Below are 12,685 nucleotides of genomic sequence, written 5' to 3' on the forward strand. Positions count from 1 at the left end.
CCCCACATAATGAATACCATCTGCTTTAGTTCCCCCTAACACTCAAAGGCTACAAAGATAAGCTCGTGAATGAATGGAATTTGAGTGATTTGAGGCTTAGTAGTCACTGATAGCACAGCTCTGAGGCTCCATAACTATCGGCCCCTTGTTTTGGCCACCTGTGTGTCCAGCATACTTTTAGAGCTTAGGGCCAAGGCAAAATTAGGAAGGTCTTCAGACTTAGAGTATCAAAGGCTAAGCCTTATCAAGAATCCATCCTTGTCACAATGGGATGGGAAGCATCCTTCTTAGAGACAGGGGTGGGGGAAGTGTCAGTTCATGCCCTGAATCAATCAAACCAGTTTGGTGTCATGTAAACAAGACAAAGAAATAATTGACTGAACTTAAATCACAAAATCTTAGAGTCAAAATTGACTTTAGAATGTAGAACAAAGGCTATCAGAACTGCAAAGGTCCTTGGAACACATGACATAAATGAATATCCAGTAAGTGCTTATTCTGTTCCAGTCACCATGGTACCTAATGAGAATGCAAAGAAAAAAACAAAAACTGTTCAAAATGCTTAAATTATAATAAGGGAGAATGTTAGAGTTGGGAGGAACCTTAGAACTTAGAGTCAGAGCTAGAAAGTACCTTAGAACATAAAACAGACTTACAGCTTAGAAATAATATAGAACAGGATTTATCTTTTTCCCCTCTTTGAAATGAGGTTTTTCTAACCAGACTGTACAGGCCATACACAGAAAGGCATTCACAGACTTAACCCCATGATTGATTGGACCAGGTACTTTGGCCTGCTCTGCTTCAACCTGGGCCAGTTTACCCCTCCTTAAGCAGCCTAGTTCCCCTACCTGACCTGCTCCACTCATGGGGGCTCACCATATTGAAAACATAATTTGCGTGGACACAATCAGCTTTTGCTCTACTGTAGCTTCAGACTCATAAATTTGAGTGATCTACCACCTCAGCCTCTCCTTGTAGCATCACCACACCCAGCTGGCCTAAGAAGTTCTTAACCTTTTTGTACCACAGAAACCTTTGACACTGTGGGGAAACCTGTGGATGCCTCCTTAGACTAACTTTTTTTTGTTTGTTTTGTTTTGTTTTGTTTTGTTTTGTTTTGTTTGTTTTTTAGTGAGGCAACTGGGGTCAAGTGACCTGCCCAGGGCCACACAGCTAGTAAGTGTTAAGTGTCTGAGGCCAGATCTGAACTCAGGTACTCTTGACTCCAGGGCCGGTGCTCCATCCACTGCGCCACCTAGCTGCCCCGACTAACTTTTTTTTAAAAAGTCATAATTGAGGGGCAGCTAGGTGGTGCAGTGGATAGAGCACTGGCCCTGGATTCAGGAGGACCAGAGTTCAAATCTAGCCCCAGATGCTTGACATTTACGAGCTGTATGACCCTGGGCAAGTCACTTAAACCCCATTGCCCCGCAAAAAAAAAAAAAGTCATAATTGAAAGAAATTTCAGTTAGAGGTTGATGAAAATAAAAATATAATAATCTTCCCATCCAAGTTCTTGCCCCCTTTTCCAACATATGAAGTATAGTGTAGTGGTGAAAGTATTGGACTTGGATCCATGGAGACCTGAGCTCAAGTCCTTCCTCTGACACTTCTTTTCTCTTCAATCTTAACGAATTCATTTAATGTCAGTACTACAGACAACTTTCTAGGACTATCTACTAATTTATCTATGGTTTAGGATATGCCTGGAAGAGGGACCTCCCATATCTATAACATGGAAAACACAGATCCATGATGAATTAACATTGAATAGATGATGTTGATAGATAATTTTGTTAGTGTCTTCCACTCATTTAATAAGAATCATAGAATATCAGAGTTGTAAATACATATGGGCCATGGAAGGAATCATATTTCTCCCTTAAGCATTATCCCTTCAGCAAAGCATATAGGGAATCTGATGGTTGCCCACACTACACAGCCCATAATATACAGTGTCTATCCACATATACTATAAAAACAAATATGCATACATTTATTTAATAGCAGTAGAAAAAAATCTTCCTGACAGCTAATAAAAAAAAAAGTTCTATTTCATAGCCATAATGTCACTAGAGAGCAATTTGTTACAGATGTAACATCACAGTCCAGAATAATGACAGTCTTAAAGCAGGAGAAAAACACTAAACAACTTTTGGAGCATTCTCACCAATAAGTTTGTAATTTGAAGTTACATTTATGTTGATTGGCTCAGCACTTTTTATGTCTGCCCATAATCCCACAAACTTGGGACTGTCTTGAGATGAAAGTTTATGTGATAAACAAAGAAAAAATAACCAGAAAATTCCTGTGAGTGTGGTCTTGGGAGACGACTAAGATTCAGGCATTCCTTCTAGTCAGCTGGGTAACGTTGTCTCTCTTCTTCATTCAAGAATCTCACTCAAGAAAGAAAATGGAAGAACCTTGAGTCATTAGGAGAGAAAGGGGGAGTACCTAAATGAGGGGAGAAAGATGTTAGTCAATGATGTTTAAAAAAGAATAATAATAAATAAATGCTATATCTGGGATGAGAGAAAGGCAGGAAGGGAGGATACACATTTCCATATTGAGGTGTCTATGCTACTACAGGACTGACTGCCCGCTGCCAGGGAGGCAATGGGGAAAGGGCAGGGAAAGTCAGGGGCCAGGAACACGTTGGTACTGTTGTTCTCTCTAAATTTTGTTGCCATTGTACAAAGCCCTGATTATACCAACCAAGTTATAGTTTGGGTGCTAAGTTACAAAATAAGCCAAAACTAACACTTTCTGTGTATTGTTTCTATTTGCATCTGAATTAATTTCTCATGATCTTTTCAGGTCATTAGTTTCTGATAGCAGATACCTTACATTTTCTTCTATTTTTTTCAGTCATATAATATTTCTTATATCAGATAAAGTTATCTATTCTGTTTCTTCTATTTTAATTTTAAGAGTTTGTTATTTGGGGAATGTTTGCCACTTTTTGTTATAAATTATTTTGTTATGAGCTATTTTTGTCTTTTTTCTTCTAGAGTTTCAATCCCTCCCCCAATTTTTTATCTCTTGCTTTTTTTCTTCTAGATATTATAGTCCTTGAGGAAATATATTTTTCTTTGCTTTTCTGCTTGTAGTTGTTAGGGAGTTATTATCTTTTTCTAGGTTGGATTTTGGGCATTTCTGGATAGATTTTAATTCATTATAGTAATCTATTTTTCTTCTGTATGCCCATCTCCCCAACCTTGGTTACTGAACTGAGGCTTTATATCAAGATATAAAGTCCCCTGTGGCACTTTTGGGTAAGGGTTTTTGACCCTGCTTGGTTTTGCCATATGTCATCTGGGTTCCTACATTGACCTCTACCTCCAGGGATTACCCTCATCTGGATCTTTGAGGTTCAGAGTGCTGAATCTTCAGAAGCCTCTATGGTATCTCAAGACAGAGTACTAGGGACATCGGAACACAAGAGTCTGGCATGCCCCAATCTCTACACTGATAGGAGCACAGGCACACCTCACTAATGACTGTCAATCCCAGTAATTTCCAAGTTCCCTTCTATAGGAACCCTCTTTCCTGGCTGCCTCTGGATGTAGAGGTTTGCAGACTTTCCAGTCTCTCAGCAGTCTTTGATGTATGAGGAGGCCACCACTTTGTTTATCTATACTAAAGCTGGGCTTCACTAGTGGGTCCCCTTTCCTATTATCCATGGACTTCTAGCTTATGTTTTGTGCAGTTCTGGGACAGAAAATATCACTTACTGTAGTTTCTTATTGAATTATTTTATCATTGTTGGGTCTGGGGTGATTTTTAGGCTTTGCTGGGATAGGTCTTGTGGGAGCTAGGTTTTCTGCCTCTGTTAATGAGTCTTTCTTCATCTTTCCCAGATTCAGTTCATTTCAATTCATCATATCTACTAAGTACCTGTGCAGAATGCTCTACTAGGTGCTGGGGGAAATTTAAAGTTTAGTTAAGATATGCTTCCCTTCTTCATAGAATCTGCCATATAATAAAGAAATTATGTATGATACATACATAAACAACTTTAGTATGGAGTAATACAGACATAGGAGGTACAAGCAAAGTGTTCTGTGAATTCTAAAGGGGTAAAGATCATTAATGAATGGGGAATCATAGAAGGCTTCTCATATTTGAGTTGGGCTTTAAAGGCTAGGTGGCAATCCAACAGGTAGAGAGAGAATGATGATAGGAAAGGGCAAGGTATACATGAAAATCAACCAGATTGGTTAGATTATAGAACACATGAAGAAGAAATATAACATAAGGCTGGAAAGTGAAGGATGGACTCAAATGAATACTATAGACATTCATGTTAGAGGGACAGCAAGAACGAATGAGAATTTCAGGCATATGTCTTAAAAGCACCCAGTCCCCCATTTTTGTGGTTAGTTTCATAGAAACTTACATTCTAAATAGTATAGGAGAAGAGAGGAAAGGAGAGAAGAGGACAGGAGAGGAGAGAAGAGAAGAGAAGAGAAGAGGAGAGGAGAGGAGAGGAGAGGAGAGGAGAGGAGAGGAGAGGAGAGGAGAGGAGAGGAGAGAGAGAGAGAAGAGAAGAGAAGAGAAGAGAAGAGAAGAGAAGAGAAGAGAAGAGAAGAGAAGAGAAGAGAAGAGAAGAGAAGAGAAGAGAAGAGGACAGGAGAGGAGAGAAGAGAAGAGAAGAGAAGAGAAGAGAAGAGAAGAGAAGAGGAGAGGAGAGGAGAGGAGAGGAGAGGAGAGGAGAGGAGAGGAGAGGAGAGGAGAGGAGAGGAGAGGAGAGGAGAGGAGAGGAGAGGAGAGGAGAGGAGAGGAGAGGAGAGGAGAGAAGAGAAGAGAAGAGAAGAGAAGAGAAGAGAAGAGAAGAGAAGAGAAGAGAAGAGAAGAGAAGAGAAGAGAAGAGAAGAGAAGAGAAGAGAAGAGAAGAGAAGAGAGAGAGGAGAGGAGAGGAGAGGAGAGGAGAGGAGAGGAGAAGAGAAGAGAAGAGAAGAGAAGAGAAGAGAAGAGAAGAGAAGAGAAGAGAAGAGAAGAGAAGAGAAGAGAAGAGAAGAGAAGAGAAGAGAAGAGAAGAGAAGAGAAGAGAAGAGAAGAGAAGAAACAGAGACAGAGATAGAGGGGAGGGAGGGGGGAAGGAGGGAGTGGTCTCCTTGGGTCAGATAGAAGAGGAAGATGCTGATCCTTTTGACTTGTAGGGACCCTAACCTTGGTGCCCTGTGAGTTCCAAGCTGTCTTGCTATAAAACTGTACAGAGGTAGTCCCCAGATCACACATACACATAGCACTGCCTCGCAGTGTTACACATCCTGTCCTTTGTATTGTACTTTGATCTAATTGCCTTTCAATTGCCCAACAAGGGCCTTTCAAATAGGTAGAAGAGTTTGTTGAGTGAATACACACAATTTTGGCCTCTGTGAGACCATCAGGGAAGGACTATATATTTTCTTCTTCCTGCTTCCCTCCCCACCCCCCACCCCCGCCCTAATCTGGGCACAGAGAAGGCTCTCAGGGAAAATTTGTGGCATGGAAGTAGAGTGGAGTAAAATGGAGCCATACTAATTATAAAACCCATCCTCCTGCATTAGTAATTTTCTGGGTTAAGAAATATATCTTTTTTTTTTCTTTTGGAGAAAGAAGAACCTTTCCATAAAAGAATGGAAAGCAGTTTCTGGGGAGTGGGAGGGAGGAAATAAGGGAAGAAGATACATTAGATAACATTTCTGGCTGCAGTTTAGAAATCCTGTTTTAAATGTAAAAATTTATCAGGGTAAAAAGCCTTGCTGGCTCCTGCTGTGAGTTAAAGATCAGTTTGATGCTATAAAATGCAGAACAAATCCTTGTTCTTCAATATAACTTCTCCCAAACCCAGAAGATCTCCCAGAGAACTTGTCTGACAATCACTATTATTAGAAGAATTATTAATTATGATTCCATTACCATAATAATTATCTTCTCATCTCTGAGCTCCAACCAGGAACCAGGCATTGGACAGGGCACAGCCTTGTTTTTCAGGCAGGTCTTCAAGACATGGCCCAGGGATGGAAATTCTATCCCTGATATGATCTGGAAGAGCCACAGTAAAGGGATCCCTGATCTCATATGGGACCCAATGGGATAATACGAACAATGATTTATCTGGATTTTTTCAGCTGAAAAATTACTATTATTTAGTATCACAAGATTGTAGGATGTTATTTTGGAAAAGCACATTAAAGAGCATCTTGGTCAGCCACATCATTTCAATCCAGAGTAACTCAGAGTATGGACTCATTATTCACATCTCTTTCTAGTCCATCTTTTGGACCTCACTTTGGGCTGGTCTGCAATACTACTCAAGAAACAGGTTCTAAGAAAAAAAATTGCAATTGCACTCTGAGGGCAATTGTAGTTGGCTCGTCTCCTAGCTGGTCTTGCTGTTCTAAGCCAGCTTGTACCCTACAGAATCCACTACTCCCCATTAAAGTACATAGCAGATTGGATTGGAGTATACATCATGGAACATGCTTGGGGATTGGACTCTAGGGGCTGACCCATGGAACAAACCCAGAGCTGAGTTGAGGTCACCTGGCCAATTCTAATGACACATGTTCTCAGCATTTAAGAAAAGAGGCAGGGCAGTTGTGAGTATCTCTCCCATGACTCAGTCTCTCAGGCCCCACATTGCCCCCTCATCCCACCGCCACAGCCACCATGACCCCCAAAAATCGAGGAAATAAAAGACTTCTTGCTCATAGCCAGGCAAAGGGATGCTAAATCTGTCAAGATCAAGAAAAACAAGGACAATATGAAGTTTAAGGTTCGCTGCAGCAGGTACCTGTACACTTTGGTCATCACAGACAAAGAGAAGGCAGAGAAACTTAAGCAGTCTTTGCCTCCTGGTTTGGCTGTGAAGGATCTAAAGTGAAGGAATCATTCAATGTTATACCTATATTAAAATGTGTTTAAAAAAAAGAAAGAAAAGAAAAGAAATGAAAAGAGGCTGCATGATACAGGGGAAATAATATTGATTTTAGAGTCAGAAGACCTGAGCTGAAATCCCATCTTTGCCAATTATTACTTGGGTGACTTTGGTCAAATGACCTAATCCTCTCTGGGTCTTGATTTTACCCTCTATAAAGTGGGGGCATTAGACTGTATGACCTCTAAGATTCTTCAAGCTCCAAGGATGTGATCCTGAGAGATTTGGGATCACAAATTAGTCCTCATGATGGTGGCAGGCTGAGGGGACTGTCAGTCATAGTTGGCCACTGGACCAGGAAGAGGGCTCCACTGTGGTCTCTTCTGCTCTTTCTTCTAGTCTGCAGAGTGTATAGGGACTCTTTGAACCTCTTTCTTAGACTTCCTGTAAGGAGTAGGCTCTCTTCTCTCTCCCAGATCCTATGACACATATTCAAACATGGCTGTAAATACGTGTGCTTCCTATGTAAGCCTGAGTCTGGACCTTGGGCCTCTGCCTATCCATTCTGCTTTGTGCTTCTTTCCTTGAGTATAAGTGATTGAACAGTGATTGTGAGATGGACTTTGGAGACAACCTCATAAGTCCAAGAAGTCAGTAATTCCTAAGTCCCATGTCAGAGATGAATGGCAGCCACAGGAGAAGTTTTCTACATCTAGACCCTTCTAGGAAAAGATGACCCCACAAGCCTACCCTGGCTTGCCAGGAGACATGGACCATGAGAGATTTGTTCAGACAAAGCAGAGCCAAGGTAAATACAAGATACCACTCAGCAATCCCACTGTGTCTTCTGTTTTAAATATCAATCTCTTGGGAGAATATGAGTTATAAGTTACTGTTTGATGTGTTAAGTCTTTGTCATTGCGTGTTTATGAGTATTTTATGTCTTACATGTTTATTTTGTGTAGAGGAAATAAAGAACTACCATATTCATGATCTGTTTTGTACATTTATTACCTTTCTAATCCCTTTTGCGAAAATCTCAGACTTGAGCCAAACCTAAGCTTAAAGTGATTTTCCTTGAGACTTCAGGGTAGGAGCACAAAGAGCCAAAGACAATAAGAAAGGAGGCTGACCCTTCTTTTTGGAGGCTAAATTCCTCCAGGACTGAACCTGGTCCACATGAACTCAGAGCTGGTGTCCTTTTGTTGAAGGGATCATCCCTCCTCATTTATAAAATATATAGAAAACTAAATCAAATTTATAAGAATACAAGTTATTCCCCAATTGAGAAATGATCAAAGGATATGAACAGGCATTTTCAGATGAAGAAATCAAAGCTATCTATTGCCATATGAAAAAATGCTTTGAATCACTATTGATTAGAGAAATGCAAATTAAAACAACTCTGAGGTACCACCTCACATCTATCAGATTGGATAATATGACAATAAAGGAAAAAATTAATGTTTGAGAAAATGTGGAAAAAATTGGAACACTAATGCATTGTTGGTGGAGTTGTGAATTGATCCAACCAATCTGGGGAGCAATTTGAAACTATGCATAAAGGGCTATGGGTATGTGTATACCTTTTGATCCATTAATACCACTTCTAGGTCTGTATCCCAAAGAGATCATAAAAAAGGGAAAAGGACCCACATGTACAAAAATATTTATAGCAGCTCTCTTTGCATTGGCAAAGAATTGAAATTTGAGAGGATGCCCATCAATTTGGGAATGGCTGGACAAGTTGTGGTATATGATTGTAATGGAATACTATTGTGATGAAAAGGCAGATTTCAGAAAAACCTGGAAAGACTTAAGTGGACTGATGCTGAGTGAAGTGAGCAGAATTAGGAAAACATTGTACATAGTAATAGCCACATTGTACAATAATCAATTGTGATAGACTTAGCTCTTCTCAGCAATACAATGATCCAAGACAATTCCAGAGAACTGATTATGGAAAATGCTCTCCACATCCAGAAAAAAGAACTGTGGAATCTGAATGCAGATTGAATCATACTATTTCTACTGTTTTTGTTGGGGTTTTTGAGGTTTTTCCTTCTTTTTTCTGATTCTTCTTTCACAACATGACTAATTTGTTTAATGTGATTGTACATATATAACCTATATCAGATTGCTTTCTGTCTTGGGGAGGGGAGAGGGAAAGGAGGGAGGGAGAAAAAATGGAACTCAAAATGTTATAAAAATAAATGTTGAAAACTATCTTTACATGTAACTGGAAAAAATAAATACTATTAATATGGAAAAAAAGATTTTAAAAATGAAGGAAAAAAAAGGGGCAGCTAGGTGGCACAGTGGATATAGCACCGGCCCTGGATTCAGGAGTACCTGAGTTCAAATCCGGCCTCAGACACTTGACACTTACTAGCTGTGTGACCCTGGGCAAGTCACTTAACCCCCATTGCCCCGCAAAAAAAAAAAAAAAAAAAAAAATGAAGGGGCCATTCCTGAAGCTCCTGGAACAGAGGGATATGTTGTTATAAAGATTAGTTCCTTAAGGCACATTGTTGTTGTTGTTGTTGTTGTTCAATCATTCAGTTGTGTCTGATTCTTCGTGACCCTGTGGACCATATGGTCCGTGGGATTTTCTTAGCAAAGATACTTGACTGGTTTGCCATTTCCTTCTCCTGCTCATTTTATGAATGAAGAACTAAGACAAACAGAGTTAAATGACTTGCCCAAGATCACACAGTTAGCAAGTGTCTGAGGACAGATTGGAACTCAGGTCTTCCTGATTCCAGGCCCAACACTCTAATCACTGAGCCATCTAGATCCCCCTATTAAGGCAAATAATAAGTACTTAATAAATGCTTATTGGTAGGTTGATTGTACACTGCCATTCTAATAATATTCCTAAAACGTTATCTTAATCATTCAAAAACTTTTAATAACTCCCTATTGTCTTTTAATAAATCCCTATTGTCTACAGGATTAAGTCCAAACTACTTAGCATGGAATTCAAGGTCCTCTACCATCTGCCCCTCTTATTTATCCAATCTTTTCTTTCAACAATACATAATATAAACATTCTACAGTACAACCAGCTTCCCCATCTTGATCTTTCTTGGTTCCACATATTTGTTTATACCAGTTTTCTCTACCTAAAATACCTTCTAATTTCTTCCTTCTTTCCTTCCTTCCTTCAAAACTTCTTTCCTACCCTCCTTCCTTCCTTCTTTCCTTTCTTTCAAAACAGTTTTCCTTTTTAAAGTAACAACTATTCTTTAATTTGTTCCTCCAACTACCAGTTTTTAAATTTCCCAATACATAGCTCAATTGTCCAGCAAAACAAATTCCCACATTAGTAGTGTTTCTTTCTGAATTTTAAGTTCATAAACTTAAACTTTCTCTTAGAAGGTGAATGGTATTCTTCATTTTCATTCTTTTGGACTCATAGTTTACTGGTGCATTGATCAAAGTTCAAAGTATTTCAAAGTTGTTTTTCTCTTATATTACTGTAAAAATCAGTGATTGTCCTGGTAGTACTCACTTTGTTCTGCATCAGTTCATAAAGATCTTCCCTCATTTCATCTGAAATTGTCAATTTCAGTATTTCACGTGGCATGATATTCCATTATATTTATATACCACAACTTGTTTAGCCATTCCCCAATAGGAAGGTACCACCTTCGTTTTCATGACTACCATGAAAAGAGCTGCTATAAAAATTTTTGTCCCTAGACAACCTTTTCTTTTTTCTTTGATTTCTTTTTTCCTTTCCTTTCTTCATTATCTATACCCTACTTATCCTCTTATTATAAAATCTCAGGATTGGAAGAGTATAACCAAGATATACTTGAGCAGGAGGAAACATCTAAAATATGCCTGGCAAGTATTCATCCAGGTTCCATTTGAAGATCTTTAGGGATAGAGAACTCTACCTCCCATGATATTTATTCATTATTCAAAACTTCATTGGTTCATTCAACAAACACTTATTAAGCCTATTTCTATGCAGAGCTTTGTTCTAGGCACTTGGGGAAAATTAAGATATTGTCCTTGCCTTCATGGAGTTTATAGTACAGAAGAGTGATAAGATATAATACAGAAAACTATAATAAACACTATTACATAATAAGTAAGGGAAGGGTGCAAGCATTTATTAAGTGCCTACTCTGTGTCAGGCACTATGCTAAGTACTTACGAATATTACCTCATTCTATTCTCACAACAATCCTCTGGGGTAGGTGTTGTTATGATCCTCATTTTATAAATGAAGAAACTAAGGCAGATAGAGGTAAAGTTACTTGCCCAGGGTCACATAACTAGTAAGTATCTGAGGTTGGATTTGAATGCAAGTCTTCCTGACTCTGGAACTCTACCTACTATACCACCTAGCTACATCTAGGAAAGGACATCAAAGAGGTACAAAACAAACTTCTGTAAGGTTTGGGGGGTAGAGCAGTAAGATATATACTAAGCACTGATAAGAAATCAACAGGCAGAGAGAGGAAAAGGAGGACATTTTTAGCATAAGGAGTGGTGATAAAGGCATTGATAGAGGTGAGAAGGCACAGAGATTTGGGGTACAGAGATTATTCCCATTTGGCCAAAGTATACTGTACATAAAGGAAAGAAATATGAGCTTTTTGATGTTCACTCATTTTAGTCGTATCCACCTCTTTGTGACCCCATTTGGGGGTTTTCTTGCAAAGATACTAGATTCGTTTGACATTTCCTTCTCCAGTTTATTTTACAGATGAAGAAACTAAGGCCAACAAGGTTAAGTGACTTGCCCAGGGTCACACCGCTAGTAAATGTCTGAGGCTAGATTTGAATACTTTCTGCCTTCAGATTCAGCACCCTATACACTGTACTGCCACCATGAGATAAGACTGAAAAATGGAGTGGTACCAGCTTATGGAAATAATTGAATTCCAGGCAAAGAAGTTTATATTTTCTTCAGTCATCCACATGGAGCTACCACATATTTTTGAGCAGGAGAATGACATAACTTGATATATTCATAAGGAAGAATGGTCTGATGGCAGGATGAAGGATGTATTGGAGCCACCAGGGAGTAGAGGCGGGAATCCCTATTTGGAGCCTATCACAATAGCCCAAGTGGGTGGTAATGAAGGTGGTAGTAGAGGGAGTAGAAAGGAGAAGATGGATGATGGATGTTGGAGATTTTAAAAGGTGGATTGGACAGAAATTGGTGACAGCTTAGATTTAAGAGGTGAGGGAGAGAGACAACTTAAGGTTTATGTCAAGGTTTCAAACATCAGAGCCTGGGTAAATGTGGCTCCAGTGATAGAAACTGCCAAGATAGAAAGAAAAGCACATTTGGAGGCACAACAGAGATTTATTTTGGATAGAATAAGTTTAAGGTAATGGTCATATATGTAGCTGGAATGTCTCTTTTTATTCTGTGGGGCAGTAAGGGTTAAGTGACTTGCCCAGGGTCACACAGTTAGTAAGCGTCAAGTGTCTGAGGTCAGATTTGAACTCAGGTCCTCCTGAATCCAGGACCAGTGCTTTATCCATTGCACCACCTAGCTGCCCCCTACCTACCTGCCCCCTGGAATGTCTTGTTGGCTATTTGGAGCTTCCTGTCTAGAGGTCAGAAGAGAGATCATAGCCAAAGGTATAAATCTGATCATTTATTTTTTGAACAGAGGGAGGAAATAAAACTATAGAAGTGAATGTTGCCAAAGGAGATCGTCTAAAAAGAGATGAAAAGAAGGCCAAAGACAAAACCTTGGGAAATACTCAGTTTAAGGGAGCAGGAAGTAGGGTGAGGATCTAGCAAAAAAGATAGAAAAGTATTTAGGAAACCAAGAGAGTCGTGAC

At 39.4% G+C, this 12,685-nt stretch overlaps 1 protein-coding gene across 1 annotated transcript in view; it reads left to right on the plus strand.

Moving 5' to 3' along the window:
- Window positions 1-6,874, plus strand: part of LOC122739088 (60S ribosomal protein L38-like) — a 31,900-nt gene extending 25,026 nt beyond the window's left edge. Inside the window, exon 2 of the mRNA XM_043980941.1 lies at window positions 6,673-6,874. Coding sequence (XP_043836876.1) covers window positions 6,673-6,874 — 202 coding nt within the window. The remainder of the gene's footprint in view (window positions 1-6,672) is intronic.
- Window positions 6,875-12,685: the final 5,811 nt, after the last annotated feature.

This window comes from Dromiciops gliroides, chromosome 2 (genome assembly GCF_019393635.1).
Source record: "Dromiciops gliroides isolate mDroGli1 chromosome 2, mDroGli1.pri, whole genome shotgun sequence".
NCBI classification, from domain to species: domain Eukaryota; kingdom Metazoa; phylum Chordata; class Mammalia; order Microbiotheria; family Microbiotheriidae; genus Dromiciops; species Dromiciops gliroides.